The sequence below is a fragment of the Phacochoerus africanus genome, chromosome 10 (genome assembly GCF_016906955.1).
Source record: "Phacochoerus africanus isolate WHEZ1 chromosome 10, ROS_Pafr_v1, whole genome shotgun sequence".
Taxonomy (NCBI): Eukaryota; Metazoa; Chordata; class Mammalia; order Artiodactyla; family Suidae; genus Phacochoerus; species Phacochoerus africanus.
Genome location: NC_062553.1, coordinates 31,181,915 through 31,202,691, shown reverse-complemented (window position 1 = coordinate 31,202,691; position 20,777 = coordinate 31,181,915). Strand labels below are relative to the sequence as shown.

At 36.1% G+C, this 20,777-nt stretch overlaps 1 protein-coding gene across 8 annotated transcripts in view; it reads right to left on the bottom strand.

Moving 5' to 3' along the window:
• The window catches only part of N4BP2 (NEDD4 binding protein 2), a 75,975-nt gene that overhangs the window by 40,299 nt on the left and 14,899 nt on the right, over positions 1–20,777 (bottom strand). For 7 of the 8 annotated variants that reach the window (XM_047798394.1, XM_047798398.1, XM_047798399.1 and 4 more), the window contains 5 exons: positions 16,508–17,630; positions 12,866–12,990; positions 9,125–9,213; positions 6,256–6,332; positions 1,018–1,173 (listed from right to left, as the gene is read on the bottom strand). In XM_047798394.1, the coding sequence (XP_047654350.1) occupies positions 1,018–1,173; positions 6,256–6,332; positions 9,125–9,213; positions 12,866–12,990; positions 16,508–17,619 (1,559 nt within the window). In that variant the 5' untranslated portion in view covers positions 17,620–17,630. Of the gene's footprint in view, positions 1–1,017; positions 1,174–6,255; positions 6,333–9,124; positions 9,214–12,865; positions 12,991–16,507; positions 17,631–19,733; positions 19,796–20,777 lie in introns of all 8 variants that reach the window. The other variant, XM_047798393.1, reaches the window with a different exon arrangement.

The window sequence follows — 20,777 nt, the reverse complement described above, 5'->3', positions numbered from 1 at the left end:
TATTATTTTTATTGCCATTTTGCAAATGAGGGGCTGAAATATAGAGATATTTTAGAATTTGTCAAAGATTACAAAGTTTTGAGATTTGAAGCCAGGAAATACAGCTCAGGAGTCTATAAACTTAACCACTATGTAACACTGCTCCTCAATAAAAGAACATTTATGCATTTTCTTTTCCCAACCCCTTACCATTAAAAAATGCGAGCAATCCAGACCACTATATATATTTAAGGCTCTTTACTCACTTATTTATTCAGTGTTTTTAACAGAATCAGCACTACCCTGGACTGCAAACTTTCAAAAGGCTATGACTTGTATTACATAGTAAAAGTATACCATGAATAATTAATTTTTAAAAAACTAGCCTTTAAGAGTATTTTTTATTAATATCTAAAAAAATTAAGAAGTCATGCGACTATACACAAAATAATAATAGAGGGGCAATAAAGTAACAGATAAATACTGGAACATCAGCAAGCTAAAAAAGAAGGCAGGAGTATTCATAGTAGAAACATGGACCTGTGTAAACCAGAGGACAGTGAAACTTCCATGTATGTCATCATTCACGTAAACTTTTACTTCTCTTGCTAACAACATATATCCTACTTCAGGTAAGACTATATCTAAACTCTACAAAAAACAAACCTCTACCTTATTTTTAAAACTGTAGGCAGTGATTTCACAGGTTCCAAAAATCACATTTTTTTTAATCGGGTTCTTTTCTTCTTTATAGAGCCACACCTGCAGCATATGGAAGTTCCCAGGCTAGGGGTTGATCAGAGCTGCAGCCACCAGCCTACACCACAGCTACAGCAACACTAGATCGTAGCCACATCTGTGATCTTCACCATAGCTGGTGGTAACGCAGGATCCTTAACCCACTGAGCGAGGCCAGGGATGGAACCTGAATCCTCTTGGATACTAGGTTTCATAACCCACCAAGCCATAATGGGAACTCCCTAAATTATCATATCTTAAGTTTAAATTGTATTTTTGTACACAGAGCCTTTAACCTACCTAGTACTTCTGTCTTCACAAGAATATGCACACAACTCAATACGTTCAATTTTCTCTGGAACTGAAGAACTCATGATGATTGGCACTGAAACAAAACGTTGGTAGTGTTCCAACATTCTTGTTATTTTTTCTTTGCTTACCCCATGAATATTACGCCTAAAAATTCCAGGGAAAAAGGACAGAAGGAACATCAGTAATTAAATTTTTAAAAAATCAGCTCATATAATATCAAGAAAAATAGTGATAATGTTTCTAATACATAAAAATATCACAACTGGTTTATTATAACACAATATAAACTACTCGATTCTAATTTTCATTTTAGTTTAGGATGTCCTAAATTACCATTTTCTTAATCATTCCATACAATCTTTTTCAAACATCCTTTATCAATTTGGAAAAAGCCAGCAGATCTTAATAATTGTAAAAGAAGTTACTCTCAAGCTCTGCAAAAAAACAGTCTCATAAGAATATGACCATCATGTCAAGGCTTTAATTATTAACTAATGAGTAAAAAACTTCCACCATAGAGGTTTCCACTTAAGCCAGTATGGCAGACTAGACGTCCCAAAGGGCACTCCTATTACAATAAAACTGGATCCCATGTGAATTGAAGCAAACACATATTTTAATACATTTTAAGTTCAAGAAAAGAAAAAAAATTCCTATTAATTTATGTCTCTGGATGTCCAAATATGAAGTCTGTTATATTTGTGCTTTTACTCATGGTAGCTTATTTCTTTGTTTTGTTTATGAGCTCATTTTTAGTTGAATCTAATATACAGGAATCCTTAGGCCTTACAATGGGGGGTACTTTCATTCACACAGCAGCTGCATTTACATCTGCCAGGAGGCAAGACAGTATGCTTTAGTCCCTCAAGGATCTTGTCTTAATGAAAATATCTCAGTTACAACTCTCTTATCTCAGGCTGGATCTAAAGTTTAGTGTCTGGATCCTGTGGCTAATATTAGCTTTTGCCACCTGGACAAATCTGGCTTTCATAATTACATACCTCAATCTTGTCTGGTTTCAATCACAGAGAAGCAAAGAGATAGAAAATATGAAAGAGAAGTTAAGAGACATAGACATAGAGGATGAAGCAAAAAGGTCAAGTGTACATCTAATCCAAGTCCCAGAAAGAGAGGAAAAAAAAAAGAGTACATGGGACAGAAGTAATTTAAAGAAAAAAATGACTGAGAATTTTCCAGAACTGATGAAAGACATTAATCTCCTAATCTCACAAGTCCAACAAATCCCAAACAAGACAAACAATAAGAAATCCACAACTAGAAACAGTACTGAACCATCATTCCCCAAAGATAGATATATTAAAAGCAATTAGAAATTTTAAAAACTAATCATCTACAAAGACCCTTAGAATTATAGCTGACTTAACAACAATAATAATGGAAGTCAGAAGACAGTTAAATGATATCATAAATAACAGAAACTGTCAATCTAGCATATATACACCCAGCAAAAGTACCTTACGAGAATGAGGACAATAAAAGGATTTTTAGATTTAAAAAAAAAAAAAGAAAGAAAGTTTGACATGAAACAGGCCTACACTGTAAAGAAAATCCTAAAAGATGGATGTCAGGCAGAAGGAAATTCTCAGACAAAAGACCTATAATTAAAGAAAAATTAAGCACAAAGCAAAAACTACATGAGTGAAAAACACTACATTCTGAACAATGACAGCATGTAAACTGGAAGGGAGGTAAGTATCAGGGTTAACATGGTTGAAAGTCTTTGTATTTGTGAGAAGGAAGGCTAAGAAAATGGTTTAACTTTAAAGCTTTATAATAAAAACTTTAATGTAACTACTGAAAGACTAACAATAGTATAGATACAATTTCCAAATTAGTAGGGAAGGAAAAAATGAGTAAGAAAATTTGCATTCAATTTAAAAAACCCAAAATTAAGCATGCTAGGAAGAAAAAAATCAAATATATAATTTTCTGTGATAGGAGAAAAAAAATCACAGAAAAGGTGAGATAAATTAAAAGTGCAGTGAGACTATAAAAAACAATATATGAATTATATGAATAACCAAAATAACTGTAAAAGAACTAAGCATCTCAGTTAAAAGCCAGCCAGACTGTAAAAGAACTAAGCATCTCAGTTAAAAGCCAGACAGTTAAAAGCCAGACAGCATCTCAGTTAAAAGCCTATGGCATGCGAAAATTCCCAGGCCAGGGATCAAACCCACATCACAGCGGTGATAACACTGGATCCTCAACCTGCTGAGCAACCAAGGAACTCCAACAGTGAATTTTTAAAAATCCAGCCATACTGGTTACAAGAGATACTTCTAAACATAAAGATACTAAAAGGCTGAAAGGAAAAGTATAAGGAAAGAAATAACACTCAAATACCAACTAAAAGAAGATGGTACGGTTCTATTAACATTAGATGCTAGATTTTATAACAAAAATATTAAAGAAAATTACTAAACAAGAATAAAAAGATCCATTAGACTGATATAAAAATCTTAAGCTTATATGCACTTGAAAAAATATCCTCAGTATATTTAAAGCAAAAATAGGCAGAACTGGAGTTCCCGTCATGGCTCAGTGGTAACGAACCCACCTAGTATCCATGAGGACATGTGTTTGATCCCCGGCCTCCATCAGTGGGTTAAGGATCCAGCGTTGCTGTGAGCTGTGGTTGTGATGTAGACTGGCAGCTGCAGCTCCAATTAGCCCCCTAGCCTGGGAACTTCCACATGCTACAGGTGTGGCCCTAAAAAGACAAAAAAAAAAAAAAAAAAAAAGGCAGAACTATAAGGAAAAACTGACATAATAAACATAATAGAGAGATTTCAACACCTCTCTCATAGGAGCTTTTCTTTTTTTTTCTTTTGATCATAGTAGCTTTTCTTATCCCTCTCTTAATTAATCCATCAAGCAAAACTCTTTAAAAAGTAAAATTATAGATGTAAGCAAAAGAATTAAAAAGTATGATTTAATAACACATTAATACACTATAACCATTATATATTCTTATCAAGCAAATATGAACATTTATAAAAAATTGACAATGAACTAGTAAAACCCATCTTAAAAAAATATCAGAGGCGTCCCCATTGTGGCTCAGCAGTAACAAACCCAACTAATAACCATGAGGACTCGGGTCTGATCCCCGGCCCTGTTCAGTGGATTACGGATCCGGCACTGCCGTGAGCTGTAGCATAGGTCACAGACACAGCTTGGTTCCCGAGTTGCTGTGGCTGTGGCCTAGGCGGCAGCTGCAGCTCCAATTCAACCTCTAGCATGGGAACCTCCCCATGCTGCAGGTGCGGTGCTAAAAAATAAAATTAGAGAATTAGAGTTTCCACTGTGGTGCAGGATCCAGCTTTGTCTCTAGAGAAGCGCTGGTTCAATCCCCAGCCTGGTGCAGTGGGTTAAGGATCTGGCATTGCTGCCTAGGTCACAGCTGCAGCTCAGATTCAATCCCTGGCCCAGGAACCTCCATATGTAGGAGGTTGGATGTAGCCAAAAAAGAAAAAAAAATCAGAATTGTATCACACAAACTGCACAATCTTACCTACTGTAGTAAAGCTGATAACCAACTTTTTAAAAAGATAAATTTTAAAACCATCTATTCAGAAATTTAAAATATAGTTATAAGTAACCCAAGGGTTAAAGAATAAAAGAAATCATAATGCAAATTAGACAATAAATGGTAAAAGGAAGGTATTATATATTAAAATTCTAGGAGCAGCACACACAGTACTTAACGTAATTTATGTAATAAATGTTCATTTTAGAAAATGACCTAAACTTTCAGGTAAAGCCTTTTGAAAATATAGAATAAACAAAGTAAAATAGATTTTTTTTAAATCAGAGTAGAATAAAAGGGAAACAAATGAATTAAACATAAACTTACAGAAAGATGAATGAAGCAAAGATGTTTATTTGAAAGGCCAATAAGAAATCTGATCTCTGATAAGAGTAATCACAAAAAAAAGAAAGATACACATAAATTAGGCCTGAAAGGAGAAACTTAAGCATAGATGCAGGAGAGATATAAAAGGTAAGATAATACTACAACTACCTTAATAACATGTTTTAATAAATTTGAAAACTTTGGGTGTAATGGATAACTTTTAGTTGAACCTTCTCACAAAGAAAACACAGGATCCAGACAGTTTCATAAGCAAATTCCATCAGTCAAACTTACAAACTCAGAAAGAAGAAAAAGAAGAAATACCTCCCAACTAATTTTATGAACCTGAAGCCATGATACCAAAACCAGGCAAGGCAGGGCAAAGAAGAAAATACTGTGAGTCAATCTCACTCTTTCACACAGATGTGAAAAATCTTGAATGAAATATCAGAAAACCAAAACTAGTAAGGTATCACAAGGATATTAAAAAAAGAATGAAGGTACTACATGTACCACAACATGGGTGAACCATTAAAAGATTATACTAAGTGAAAGATGCCAGAAACAAAAGTGCACATACTGTATGATTCCATTTATACGCAATGTCTAGAACAGGCAAATTGACAAAGACAGAAAAGGAGATTGGTGGTTACCAAGGGGAAAGAGGAACTGGGAGATACAGGGTTTCTTTTTGAGATGACGGAATGTTTACTTATTAGACAGTGGTGATGGCTGCACAACACTGTGAATATCCTGAAGTTAGGTTGCCTCTTAGTAAGTACTGAAGTTAGTTTAAATTACCAAAAAGAAAATATCCTGACTGAAGTTAATTTAGGGCTCTCTCTAAGAGAATACAGTAAAGCACAAAACAAAACACATTTTATGTCCATGTCCTGAGTAACATTTTTATCCTTGGGGGAAAAACAGAGCTAGCAGTGAAAAACCTAGACAGCTGAACAACTGCCATACTGTTCCTTCCAGCCTTCAAGTCACTAGGCAGCTAAAACAATTTGTTCCTTCCAGCAGTAGCCATGGTTCAGGTAAGCCAAACCCTAGAGTCTCTTCTAGTTTCAGCTACTGACATCATATTATTAATAAGTAATGAGGTAGTGACTACATAAGACAATTGGGATTTTTCTGTTAATTAACTCAATCTCAGGAACAAAAAGATGACAAATTCTTCACAAACTGAAAAAGAAAACCTATAGGCAATACAAAATTTAAGTTGGCAAAGCTGCAATCTAATCTATTTTGTTTCATTCATTATTTATTAGGGGAAAAATCTACATGGAATTTCTATCACTCTCACGAAATTAAAAACACGTTAGATAAGCTCCAAGCTTTACCTTGCAAGTTCCTTTGGTTTGAATTTCCACCATGTATCCGGTTCCCGGAAAAGGACTTTATATTTATGTTTTTGAGACTACATACAAAAAAGACAAACGCATTTTAAAATAATTACTTCCATGAAGTTACAGGCTTCTTTCCAAATTCACACCATGTTCAAACTGAAAGAACCTAAAAGATTATCTTATCTTGATGACTCTGTTAACCAGTAAAATGCACCATCTCTTTGATCCAGCAACAAACTTCCAGAAATTTATGCTACTGATAAATACTTATGCGAGAGTGTAAAAAAATATATACACTAAGATAGCCAGTTCACTGTTATACATATACGTTTTGCCAGTTGCCACCAAGCATACTTGACGGCTCCCTGTTTATCTCCAGCTTACTGCTTTAGCTACATTTGTAAATGACAGTCAAGATGATGGACCATTACCTCCCATCTCTTCCACTCCCTGACAGCTTTCTTTATCTTACAAAAGAAGCAAAAAGTGATCCTCCTTCTCTCCTGTAATTCCCTTTTTTTTTTTGCTTTTTAGGGCCACACCTGCAGCATATGGTGGGGTCAAACCATAGCTACAGCTGCTGGCCTACACCACAGCCACAGCAAGTCAGGATTCGAGCTGCATCTGCGACCTACACCATAGCTCATGGCAACGCCAGATCCTTAACCCACTGAGTGAGGCCAGGGATCAAACCTGAAACTTCATGGTTCCTACTTGGATTTGTTTCCACTGTGCTATGACGGGAACTCCTCTCCTGTATTCCTGTATCTTTATGAAGGAAAACATTTGACATCTATGATAAGCAGGAGTCCTTTATACTTCTTTTTTTTTGTCTTTTTTTTTTGTTATTTCTTTGGGCCGCTTCCGTGGCTAGGGGTCTAATCAGAGCTGTAGCTGCCAGCCTACGCCAGAGCCACAGCAACTCGGGACCCGAGCCACGTCTGCACCTACACCACAGCTCGCGGCAACACCGGATCGTTAACCCACTGAGCAAGGGCAGGGACTGAACCCGCAACCTCATGGTTCCTAGTCGGATTCGTTAACCACTGCGCCACAATGGGAACTCCAGGAGTCCTTTATACTTCTAAGCAGAGTTGGGAAGAGCCAAGGAATCAATACTGGAAAAACGCTTTATATTTTCAATTATTATATAAGAAAAAAGGAAAAGGAAAACATTATAGAAGGCTGAAGCCTCAATGAAAATCAGGAACACAGCATTCAAGGACTCCTTGGTTTCTACATGGGAAAATAAAATGTGCTTTGTGAGATGACAGCAGGAAGTTAAGAAAAACCTACGGAGGAGACAAGTAAGGTTAAGGAGGAAGCATTTCCCTGTAGCAAACATATTAGTCTAGAAATTAGGAACTCCAAAAGCCAGAAAGCAAACTGAATTTCAGCTCTCAATGCACTAAAATCAAGTCTTTGTTCCCTCTACTGCCCTGCACAGAAGTAAAATCTCATTGCTTTCAAAGGACACATAATTTTTTCAGAAAGGCAAAGAATCATACCTTAAAAACAGTACCAGTGCACTAGGCACAGCAAGGAGGGTATAAGCTGAATGTGTCAAGGACATAACACAGCAAGTACAATGTTCACTAACTAAAGAAACAAACTGAGCTTCAGTGTGCCAGATGCATGCTAATCTTGAGGAAATAAAAATACCCACACTCATGAAAGCTTCATTCATCAACTTATTCAATGAATATATATTTACTACATGCCAAGCATGCTATACTCCGGAGATTCAATGACGAATACAACAATGATCCTACCCTCAAAAAAAACAGAAGGCCTAGAGCCAAATTCAGCCCATCAGCCAGTGTCTGTACAGCCTTAAGGTAGTATCATTTGGTTTTTTAAAATCTTCAAAAGGGTTGTTAAAAAAAGAATATGCAACAGAGACTGTGGCCTGCAAAACCTAAAATATTTACTATCTGTGCTGCAGAAAAAAAGGTAGCCAAACCATGGCCTATTGATAAAAACAGTGTGCTTAATGCTATGACAGAAGGCAGGCTGCTATGAAAGCAGAGAGTACCCAACCCAGCTTTTTTATAAGTCAATGAATGTTAACTTCCCGAAAAAGGTGACATCAAAGCTGGGCAAAAAAAGAAATCCAGCAAATTTGAAGAACTGAAAATAGCTGAGTTTACAGAATTCTGACTTTCTCAGAGTAGTGAAATTTCAAAAGAAATTTGGGAACTAACAAAGGACCACCAAATTTTGATTCTGCCAAATCAGAGCAATAAGAAAAAAAGGTGTGTGTGTATGTATACACACACATACATATATACAAATACACACAAATATAAAATTATAATTTAGGAGTTCCTGTTGTGGCTCAGCAGTTACAAACCCGACTAGTATCCATGAGGACTTGGGTTCGATCCCTGGTCCCACTCAGTGGGTTAAGGATCCAGCATTGCCATGAGCTGCTGCATAGATTGCAGGCACGGCTCAGATCCCACACTGCTGTGGCTGTGGTGCAGGCTAGCAGCTGTAGCTCTGATTCTACCCCTAGCCTGGGAACGTCCATATGCCTCGCTTGGGTGCAGCCTTAAAAAAAAAGCAAAAAAAAATAAAACAAACAAAAAACCCTATAATTTAATACCACTACCTTTTCATAAAAGACATCAAAAAACAAAAACAACCTCAGAATTCAAAATTTTAATTTCAAAATGTGAAAACTGAATAAATTTAGTTTTATGAAAAAATTATTCCCATTTTTCTTATTTTGCAAAAGACTAGAGAAAGCTCAGTTACATACAGCCTGAGGACTGTGTGCCTGAGACTCATTTATGTAATTAACATCCTCCAATAATTTCAAACCCACTATTACAGATTTATAACAATTAATGGTACAAACCAAAGCAACATATGGCTTCATTTCCCATGCCTGTAGGTTTGTATTATCTATTATTATAGGTGACACCTTCTTCTCAAATGCTTCTTTTGCTGTAAAACAAACAGAAAATGACAAATCACTTTTAATAACAACATTAAGGATTATCTTGATATTTCTAATCTTTTTTTCATAATCTGAAAATCAGATATGTACTAATTTTACATAACTACTTCTACATATTACTTTTGAGTATATGAAAAATTAAAGTATAGGGAAATGCTGAATAATAAATACTAAATACCAAAGTTATAATCATAGAAATTAAATAAAAACTGTCTAAGTTTTATGTGTATGTTATTACATGCATAAACAGCATAAATGGCGGAAAAGGCTATCATTAAAAACTGTAACATGAAGGAGGTCCTTTCATGGCTCAGTGGTTAACAAATCTGACTAGGAACCACGAGGTTGCAGGTTCGATCCCTGGCCTTGCTCAGTGGGTTAAGGATCCTGTGTTGCCGTGAGCTGTGGTGTAGGTTGCAGATGCGGCTCGGATCCTGTGTTGCTGTGGCTCTGGTGTAGGCTGGCGGCTACAGCTCCAATTAGACCTCTAGCCTGGGGACCTCCATATGCTGCGGGTTCAGCCCTAAAAGGACAAAAGACAAAAAAAAAAAAAAAAGAAAGAAAGAAAGAAAAGAAAAACTAAAATCCAAATAGAGTCTAGAAGTCAGTTAATAATAATGCACCAATTTTAATTTCTTAGTCTTGACAAAGTACCACAGTCACATGAGATGGTAACATTAGGGCCAAATGGATGAAGTGTATAGATTTCCCATAAATCTAAAATTATTCCAAAATGGGAGTTCCCGTTGTGGCTCAGCAGTTACAAACCTGACTAGGATCCATGAGGATGTGGGTTCAATCCCTGGCCTTGCAAAGTGGGCTAAAGATCCAGCTTTGCTGTGAGCTGCCGTGTAGGTCACAGACACAGCTTGGATTCTGTGTTGCTGTGGCTGTGGTGTAGGCCAGCAGCTGCAGCCCCAATTCAACCCCTAGCCTGGGAACTTCCATATGCTGCAGGTGCAGCCTTAAAAAGACAAAAAATAAATAATAAAATAAAATAATTCCAAAATAAAGTTTTAAAAACAAAATATAGACAAACATACATACACACAAAAAACCAAGATCTAATGATTTAAAATAAAGAAAAAATTATTATATACCATTATAAGCCATTGTGCAAGGGATTTTCTTATAAAACTGCCTTTTTTCTCAAGGAATTAGACCATTTGGGAAAGTGATAATGAACCACAGTAAAAAAGCCTTACATGGAAATTATTTGAAAGTTTTAAAAGTTCTATGTACTCTCTTACAACTCAGTAATAAAAAGACAAATAATCTAATTTTAAAATGACAAAAGATTCGAATAGACAGCTGTCCAAAGGAGATAAACAAGTAGCCAACAGCACACAAAAAGGCATCAGGAAAACGCAAATCAAAACCACAACAAGATACCACTTCACAACCACCAGAATAGCTATAATCAAAAGGAGAGATGATAACCAGTGTTGGTAATGATGTAGAGAAGGTGAAACCCTCACAACTGCTATTGAGAATGTAAAATGGTGCAGTTGCTTTGGAAAATAGCTTGATAGTTCCTAAAAAGGTTAAAACACAGACAGATATGCTCATAGCAATATTATTCATAACAGCCAAAAAGTGGAAACAACCCAAATGTCCATCAACTAAATAAAATGTGACATATCCATACAAGGGAATGTTATTCTGCCATACAAAGGAATAACGCACTGATACTTTCTACAACATGGATGAACCTTGAAAACATGCTAAGTGAAAGAAAGCAATTCACAAAAGACCACATATTAAAATGTCCAGAATAGACAAACCTATAGAAGTAGGACATAAAGTAGTGGCTGCCTGGGGCTGGGAGAGAGTTGCTGAGAAATGAGGAGGGACTGCTAACGGTATGGGGTCTTTTGGGGGTGATAAAAATGTTCTAAAATTGATTATAATGATGGCTGTACTATATTGAATACACTAAAAAGTATTTATCTATTCATATCTATTCAAAACTTCATATCTCAATGAAGCTTTTTTAAAAAAAGAGTTCTGCCAATTACCTTCATATTATGTTGCTACAGTAAGGGCAAGCTGAACTATAGCGCTAAGCACTTTTCATTCTCATGTAATCTTTGTAAGAATCCTGAGGGTTTGGTATTGTGAAGTCATGTTACAGATGAAGAGACCCTGGGCCCTGGAGAGTATAAATAACTTACCTAAGATCACACAGCTAGTAACTGGCAAATCCAGGACTGCTCTTCACCACATCATACTGTCTTTTTTCTTTTTTTTGGCCACACCCTTAGCATGTGGAAGTTCCAAGACCAGAGATAGAATCCATGCAACAGCAGTGACAATGCCAGATCCTTAATCACTAGGCCACCAGGGAATGTGCTTCCTTTATTTTTAATCATGTTTTAGAATTTTCATACTTCTGAGTTTTCAATTTAATATTTAATTCAAGAAAGAATATGAACAATTTAGTAATGTCTAAAGATGACAACTCAAGAATAGACTTCAGGAGTTCCCGTCATGGTGCAGCGGAAACAACTCCAACTAGGAACCATGAGGTTGCAGGTTTGATCCCTGGCCTCGCCCAGTGGGTTAAGGATCTGGTGTTGCCATGAGCTGTGGTGGAGGCCGCAGACACGGCTTGGATCCTGCATTGCTGTGGCTGTGATGTAGGCTGGCACACACCACTAAGAGTCTGATTCAACCCCTAGCCTGGGAACCTCCATATGGTGCAGATGTGGCCCTAAAAAGCCAAAAATGAAAATAAAAAAAAGGAACAGACTTCACAGTGTATTTATCATAAAAGAAAGGCTAAGTAAAATACTGTCTATAGGTCTTAGTAAGAACTTCCCATATAAAACTTAAACTATCCATAATGAAGTATTTCAGGATAAAAACATCTTCAGTGAATAGAGAGTTGCACTGATAAAAGTATTACCTATGATCTCCCTGAAGATTCAGTTTGAGGAGAATCATTTTTACTCTCATACTATCCTCTATAAAAATTAAGCCAACCTAGGGAAGACTAGTGATTAACAATGCAAATTCCATCTTAGGAATCAGGAACCAGAGCATGCCAAACAACTATAACCACCCTGAGCTATCTGGAGACCAACATAGAAAATCTGACTCACTTCCGACAAGATCTCCAGACTGGAGTTTCCACTGTGGCTCAGTGGTTAACAAACCCGACTAGCATCCATGAGGATACGGATTAGATCCCTGCCCTCGCTCTGTGGGTTAAGGATCTGGCGTTGCCATGAGCTGTGGTATAGGTCGAAGACATGGCTCAGATCCTGAGTTGCTGTGGCTATGGTGTAGGCCGGCAGCTATAGCTTGGATGCAACTCGTAGCCTGGGAACCTCCATACGTCTGTGAGTGCGGCCCCAAAAAGACAAAAAAAAGATCTCCAGACTAAAAACTTCAACATGCCACACAATATTCTAAGTATTGTATAAAAATTAACTCGATCCTCATAACAACTCTATAAGACTACCTCTTTCACCTCTTATTATGTAACATGAATTGTTATAGTTATAATTTTATATATAGAATTAAAGTTAATTACAACTTTTTAAAAGCTGTATGTCCCTCAAAATACAAACACTAAGTGGATTTTTTTCTTTATATTGATCTTAATATTACCCAGCATCTGATGTGCATTCTTACCACGATTCTGGTTCCATTCATGGGCTTCTCCTAAGTACTTTACATCAAACTGGTACTGTCCATTTATGTAAAAATAATCATCAGTACTAAGAATGACTCCACTTGGATTATCTTCTTGCAAAGTCCTGTGAATAATAAAATTACATTCATCAATTTTTCTTCTAAATTTTCTCTCCTAATTTTTGCAAGGTCATAATCCAAATTAAAAATTCAACTACTGTTATTTAAAAGAATATTTTTTTTATTACTCAATGAATCTATTACATTTATAGTTGTACAATGATCATCACAATCCAGTTCTATAGGATTTCCATCCCGCTAAAAGAGTATTTCAAACAAACAATATGATTCAAACAAATCATACTGGAAATTCTCTAAGCAGAAGTTTAACTCCCAAAAAAACTGACCTGAGGCAAGTCTACTTTGCTTTATGTAAATTATTACTTCAGAAACTTATTAAAAATATTATAAAGTCCATTGTCCTTACTATAAAGTCCTTTTAATTATCAAGAAAACTTGCTAACTGAAAATGCTTCAGAACTCTTATCAGTCACAGGCATCTCCCTCATCTGGTCACCGAACTTCCCCATCCACTCTAAGTCCAAGGTCACACTGAGATGGGCAAGGCCCTAGAAATTCAACAGACCTTCAAGAATAGATGAAGCTTTTCGTATATCACTATAAATTTTGTGATTGCCGAAAACATTCAAAAATATAAAGTTATTTATTAATTTAATCTGTTAAATTATACAAAGACAGTTTTGTGGGAGTTTTCTGACATCTCTCTTTCCTGACCTCAGAATGGACCTTCATAGAATTGAGATACAGCAAAAACTGAGCAAATAAAATCCACAGAGACATAACAATGCTACCATATTAACCGTTTGTAAAATACCACCTTTTATCCTCTTCTAAAATATGTATAAATATTTCTAAGGCTAAAATATTCCTTTTGAATTTAATTTCTATTACCGTCCACTAAGTGTCAGGCGTTGTTTGAGGCACTGAGCATACATTGGTGAACAAAAAAGACGAACATTCTGGCACTCATGAAGCTTACGTGCTAGTGAATGCTCACTTAATCCCACTTTCTAGACGCCTACGTTTATTCTCTCCTATCTCGAAGTTTTCCTCTCTCTGACATTTCACTTCCCCTTTTTCCCTTTCAACATATATTCCTCTCAGCTATCTTTTAACATTTTAACCACACTAAGGTTCCTTTTTCAATTATTACCTAACTTCTTTCCTTAACTGCTTTAATATTAATTTTTTTTAAGGTCTTAGGTGAGGTCTTCTACCTCCCCAGCGCAACAAAACTGTTTTTCAAGATATCCATTAATGACCTTCTTTCCGCAGTTCCCATCATGGCACAGCAGAAACGAATCAGACTAGGAACCATGAGGTTGTGGGTTCGATCCCTGGCCTCACTCAGTGGGTTAAGGATCTGGTGTTGCCGTGATCTGTAGTGTAGGTGGCAGACCCAGCCTGGATCCTGTGTTGCTGCGGCTATGGTGTAGGCTGGCAGCTACAGCTCCAATTCCACCCCCAGCCAGGGAACCTCCACATGCGGCAGGTGCAGCCCAAAAAAGAAAAAAAAAAAGACCTCTTTCCAATAAATCCAAAAGCCCTTTCTCATCTTTCATATTCCTTGGTCTGCACACTATGGCTCATTCTCTCTGAGAAAACTCAGCTTCTGTGTCTCTGTACTTCCCAGTTATTTCTATTTATCTCATTCAAAAATTACTACTAAGCTCCAACTTTGAGACAAGCACTTCTTTTTTGCTCCTCAGTCGCTAACTGTAGCTGCCTCTGGCTCTAAAGCATCTGAAACCTAGTTCTCCAAACCTATGTCATAGCTCTGTTACCTTTTAAGGTACTATCTTCCATTCCAACCTTTCACAAAATACAATATCATAACTGATTGTATTATCTGTAATATTAAATTAAAATGTTTCTTACTCTTGCAGTCACTAAATCAATGAGAAAGCCTGTGTCTACAGAAGAGTATACTTATAAGTATATGAGTAGAATACGTGGAAATTTATTGGAAGATAAATCCAGACTAAGAAAGCATTAAAACAAACAAACAAAAAAACAACCTGAAAATAAGCTTATCAAGGACATTCCAAGGTTTATATAAGACCAGATATACCAATGATCAAGTAGAAAATATGCAGCTGAGAAGAGGGCAAAGAGTTAAAATTTGGAAGGAAAAGAAAAAAAAAAACTGGCAAATAAAAAATATTATGTGAGATCTAAATATTCTAGGGGTCACACAGGTTTTCAAAGCATTAGCCCACTGTATCCCTCTTTGCCTGGCAAAGCAATAAAGCTCTTCTTTTCTCCTTCACCCAAAGCTCAGCCTCCAAAATTCAATTCAACATAGGTGCACAGAGGCTGAGTTTCGACAACATGAGTAGCTGATTTACTTCCCTCCAGGAAGTAAACTTTTTGGGGGTAGGGGGCTTCACCTGCAGCATATGGAAGTGCCCAGGCCAGGGATCAAACCTGTGCCACAACAGCAACCTAGGCAGCTGCAGTGACACTAGATCCTTAACCCACTGCACCAGAAGAGAACTTCTAGGAAATAAACTTTTAATATGAAGATACTGGTCTACAGAGACGGACCTCTATTTCACATACTATTTGCCAGTGTAGAAAAGTAAAGCAAAAGTTTTACAGGCTGAGGCTTCATCCTAAATTAGGATTGCCAACCATAACTGCACCCTAGAATTACCTGGAGAGCTTTAAAAAGAAAAAAGCCCCAAGGCCAGCCTCCCACCCCAACCAGTCAACTAGGGATCTCTGTGAGGGAGGGTATGGGCATTTAAAAATAAAGCATTCCCCAGGTGATTTTAACATGCAGCTGAGGTTGAAAACATCTGTCTTAAAGGCTTTCTGCTTTCTTTAGTTTCTCACCCTACCCTCTTCTACTCTCTTCCCTTCTGGTTTCACAGAAGATTAAAAAAAAAAAAAATGTAAATATTCTGGAATTTAAAGAAGGAGGTGTAGGAGAAAGTTTGGAACCAGCAAACAAGTGCCACTGAAAACACAATGAAGCAGCCTCTATTTCTGACTCTAGTCAGGCATGCACAATGCACCTTAACTACAAAAGGGACACAGAACAATGAAGTAAAACAAGTAAGGATATCGCATTTTACAATAAATAAATCATTGAAAATTTAAAGTTCTGCAGTGGTTCATCCTATGTTCTCTTCCCTCAAATCATCCATTTCTAAAATCTTATTTAACAACATTCCAAATTTCTAACTATCTACAGAATTATCTTAAGACTGGCTCATATTCAAAATCAATTACGGCCCCTTTATTTCTATAACCAAAACTGAATTCATCTTTCTCCCATTCAAATGATTCTTTTCCACATGAACTTATTTCTGTTGATTTCGCAAGCTCACAATCTTGGAATCATCTTTAGTTTTTTCTGCTATCTCCCAAAATGATATTCGGAGATGAAAGAACTCAATAAAAGCTTCTAGAAAAAACAGTGCTAATACCTACAAAGTTAGGAAAAACTAGTAAACATCTCTGTGGAGAAAAACATTTCACATACTCATGCTTTCTGTTATAAATGTGTAAATTCATGCACTGCACTCATTTTTTAAACCCAATCAAACCTCATACCTTGCCAAAAAAGATTTTCCTGATCCCGGAAGCCCTCTGAGAAGAACAAGAACTAGTCCAACATAAGATGATGTCTTCTTTCTTACAACCTGAGAAACTGGAGCTTCTTGTATTTGATAAGCACTTGATCCCTCCTTATTCCTCCATCCCTTTGTTGGGGAAGTGTGAGAGATAACTGGGGATGGAAACGTATAGTTGACAGGTCTCCAGTGTGCAGCTGTGGTTACAACGGGAGCTACAAAGCCATGGTTTCCTTGGAAGAGGTCAAAAGCAGGAATCATTGGATTCCACATTGGTGGAGGGGGAGGAGGAGGCAGCAATAGAGGGAGAGGGGTAAGTACTGGGCAGTAGTTCACATCCTTCCCCTTTGGTGGCAGTTCAGCAGGTTTGTGTGGCTGGAAAGTGAATTCTTCAGCAGGTACAAAAACATCAGAGACAGAAGTGGATTTCTGATCCCCACCTGTACCTAGTAAACCAAGCCCTGGATTTTGCACAGTAAGGTTTAAAGGAGCCTGAAGTTCACTGGCATCCGAATCTACAGGGGCTTGAGAGAACTGGGTCTCAACACACTCAGATTCTAAAAGCTCTCTCTGAATTTGACTGCTACAATCCACCATAGTGTCATTTGCTACATTTAAAGAACTACTGAGAAGAGAATCTTCCGATGCCAGTGTGTTATCCTTTGTAAAACCTTTGGGCTCATTTGAAACTGAATGTGAAGTTAAGGAATCTGAACTTAATGTAGAGGCAGAACTCTCTAAATTTTCACTGTTCAAATCCGTATTTTGGGTAGAAAGAACAGGATTTGTACTACTTGAATCTGAATTTATAAACGCACTCGGGTCACTAAAACTATTAACATCTTGCAAAGGCAAAAACGAGTATACTTGGTCATCAGGAGAAGTATTCAATTTCTCAAACGCATTCTGTATTAAGGAATCTAAGTCTTCAGTTAGCTGCATGTCCAAAAATGAATCCATTTTTGAATCTTCACTCTCTTCTTCAGGAGGACACTTTTCCATTATTTCACATGCCGTTGCATTTACTTGGTTCTCAGAAGATGATTCTTCTATCTTAGCATCAGTGGCAGATAATTCTAATAGACAATCCATGGCATTTTCAACTGTACAACAAGAACAAAAACAAGAAAATATATCTATGTGCATTGAAAATAGTAAAATATAATTTAATTAAAATCCACATAAAATTATACTAGGTTTTGCATTGACTGAAATAGAAAAATTTATAATCAAGTCATTTTTATTAATATTTTGCTAATACATCCATCTATATTAGTAAAAGCTTTCAATGATGAAGACATGCAATGTTGTTACTTTCAGACAGTAATAAACTAGGCTAATAAACACCATCAAAAGATATTCTCTGATGAATTTATTGAATAAAAGTAAAAATATTGTAATTGTATATATTAGGGTTGTTTATAAAGATCCTAAAACCAGTTGATTTACTCAACAAATACTTACCTACTGCATGTCCTTTTAAGTATGAAGAATTTTAAGCACTCTCCTAGTAAATCTAATTTTATATAGTCCATGCTATGAATTTCACTTAATACAAAAAAAATGTGTATGAGCATGTACTATATATCAGACATACTTTGTATAAATATGAGTAAGACATAGTTTTTACTACACTCAAAGGATTTTGCAGTCTCATGGAGGCAATTACAGTTATTTACATCAGAAGGCAATTACACTATAATATCATATAGATTAAATAATGCACACTTTTAGTATTATATAAATGCCTTAGCAGCCTAAGGATAAGGAGGGTAAGGAAAGATTTCACATTAAGTGATATGTCAGGTGGGAACCGAAGATTAAGAAGAAACTTGTCAGACACAGAAGAGAAAGGCAAAGCCAGTCTTGAAAACACCAAGCTTGTTTAAGGTGTTAAGAGAAGTTGGCTGGAATGCAAGTACACAGTATGGTGGATAAGAGGAGATAAAACTGGAAAGGAAGATCAAGTGACATATCATGGTAAGAAAGGGTCCTATGTCATGGTAAGAAACGTCAACTTATTTTCTAAGGGAACTTGAAGGGAAACTACTTGTCACAGCATTTGAGCTACTGAATCTTAAAATTATACTATGAGGTATAGTATTCCTAGAAAATAGATGAAGAAAATGAAGTTCAGAAAGTACATTAACTTAGCGCAAGTCACAGAGATAGTAAGTGACAGAGCCAGGACTGATGTGTCTGACTCCAATGGTGAGCTCTTTCCATTATTTAATCATTAAATACAAAATGATTAGAATTGTTAAGGATCTGAAATTTGAGGCTTTGGGGGGGGGGTGTTCCCACAGCATGTGGAAGTTCCTGGGCCAGGAAATGAACCTGTGCCACAGCAGCAATCTAAGCCACCACAATGACAACATTGAATCCCTAACCGACTGTGCCACAAGAGAACTCATGAAACTTTTTTATTTTATTTTTGTGTTTCATCTTGTTTTGTTTTAAGGAAGATATATTTGGAAATAGCACAGTGGATAACAGCTCTGGTTAGGAGTCAGAACGACATTTAAATCCCTACTTGCTGGCAGTAATACTTTAAACGAGTTACTTAATTTTCCTAAGCCTTGATTTTCTCATTTGCAACATGTGGATAATCAAAGTACCTACCTCATAGGGTTGTTGTGAGGATTAAATGAGATAATCCATGAAAAAGGGCTGTGCACAAGGACTGGCACCTAGTAAGCACCCAATTAATGTTCCCTTAAGAAGAAAAACAAAGAGGGGTTGGAGGGGGGCAAGCCTGGCAGAGAGACCAGTTAGAAGATTATAGCAATACCACAAAGCCTAGAAGCCTTAAACACGGAAAAGAGGAAAAAGAAAGAAAAAAAAAGCAAATTTATGAGGTATTTCTATGGAAGAAAATCTACGTGATAGAAAAACCACAAAAGAAAAGATTGACCAAAAAAAGTAATGTGTATATAACGAAAAATGGTATTAAGTAAAAGATGAGTATCTCACAAAAGTTCTTAACAGTGTTGAAAAAAATTAAAACGAAAAACACATGAATGAACTATTCACATAATATAAGAGTAAACATAAAAAACGTTCAAAATTCCTCTTTATGTTAAAAAAAGTTAAGAAAAGGTAAATTTTCATTCCTAAAATCTTAAAATAATAACACTCAATGCTGAAAAGGCTGTGGTGAAACCACTATACTTATACAGGGCTGGTATTATAACAAATAGGCACACCTTTTTAGTAGGCAACTTAGCAGTATGTTCCCAAGTGTATACAGCCGAAAACTGTCCTTACCCTGTGATATAAGAAAATAAAACTTTGGGACTGAGAAAAAAAAAGCCAAAAGATGGAAAATGTTATTTGTACCAAGAAGTTCTTTGCAATATTAATTATTCACGTAAAACTTAGTTATAATTAAATAAATTAGAGCACAACTCAGTGGAATATTAGAAAGCTATTTTTAAAAAGATTGCAGCCAACACTGAAAAAAAATGCTTATGTTAAGTTTAAAAAGCAGAACACACAATTTCATCAATGTTAATATTCAAACTACTCAAAACATCAGTATTTATGAACAAAGTGTAGAGAAGATCCTAGAAAACAGAATTTGTTTTGTTAGGATGTAGGGGAATATATTTTCTTTGTAATTCTTCATTGCTATGTTAGTGTATGTGCAACAAATAAATTTTAAGCATATCAAAATTAGGAAATAAATGTCAAAGTCACATATAAAATTGTAAACACTATCATTTCTGAGCATCATGTGGACTGCTGAAAACTGGTTTTCTGCATACATATCATAACAGGATAGATAAGATATACTCACATCACAGACCAGGTAATGCAAAAAAATAAAAATAAAAGCAAATTTATCACATTACCGAAACTTCCCAAACATAGAATAATTTAATCTTATACTATCATGGCTAATAGCAATACTAAACATCAATATTAAATTATAGTCATCCAGTCAAATTTGATAGTTTCCCCTCTGTCTGCAAACATACATCTACACAATTTAAGTCATTAATAACTTACTATGCTGAAGACTTTATCAAAAACAAAAAAACCTCAATCCTCACTGAAAAAGTCCTATGAGGTGCATATTATTATTTTTCTCACTAACAGGTAATAAAACTGAGACCCAGAGAGGTTAAGTGGCAGAGCCAGAATACTAACTCTCAGTTTTCTTGACTCCAAAGCCAGTATTTTTGAAACCAATCTACTCTTTTTTTGTTTGTTTTTTTGTTGTTGTTTTTTTAGGGCCGCACCTGCAG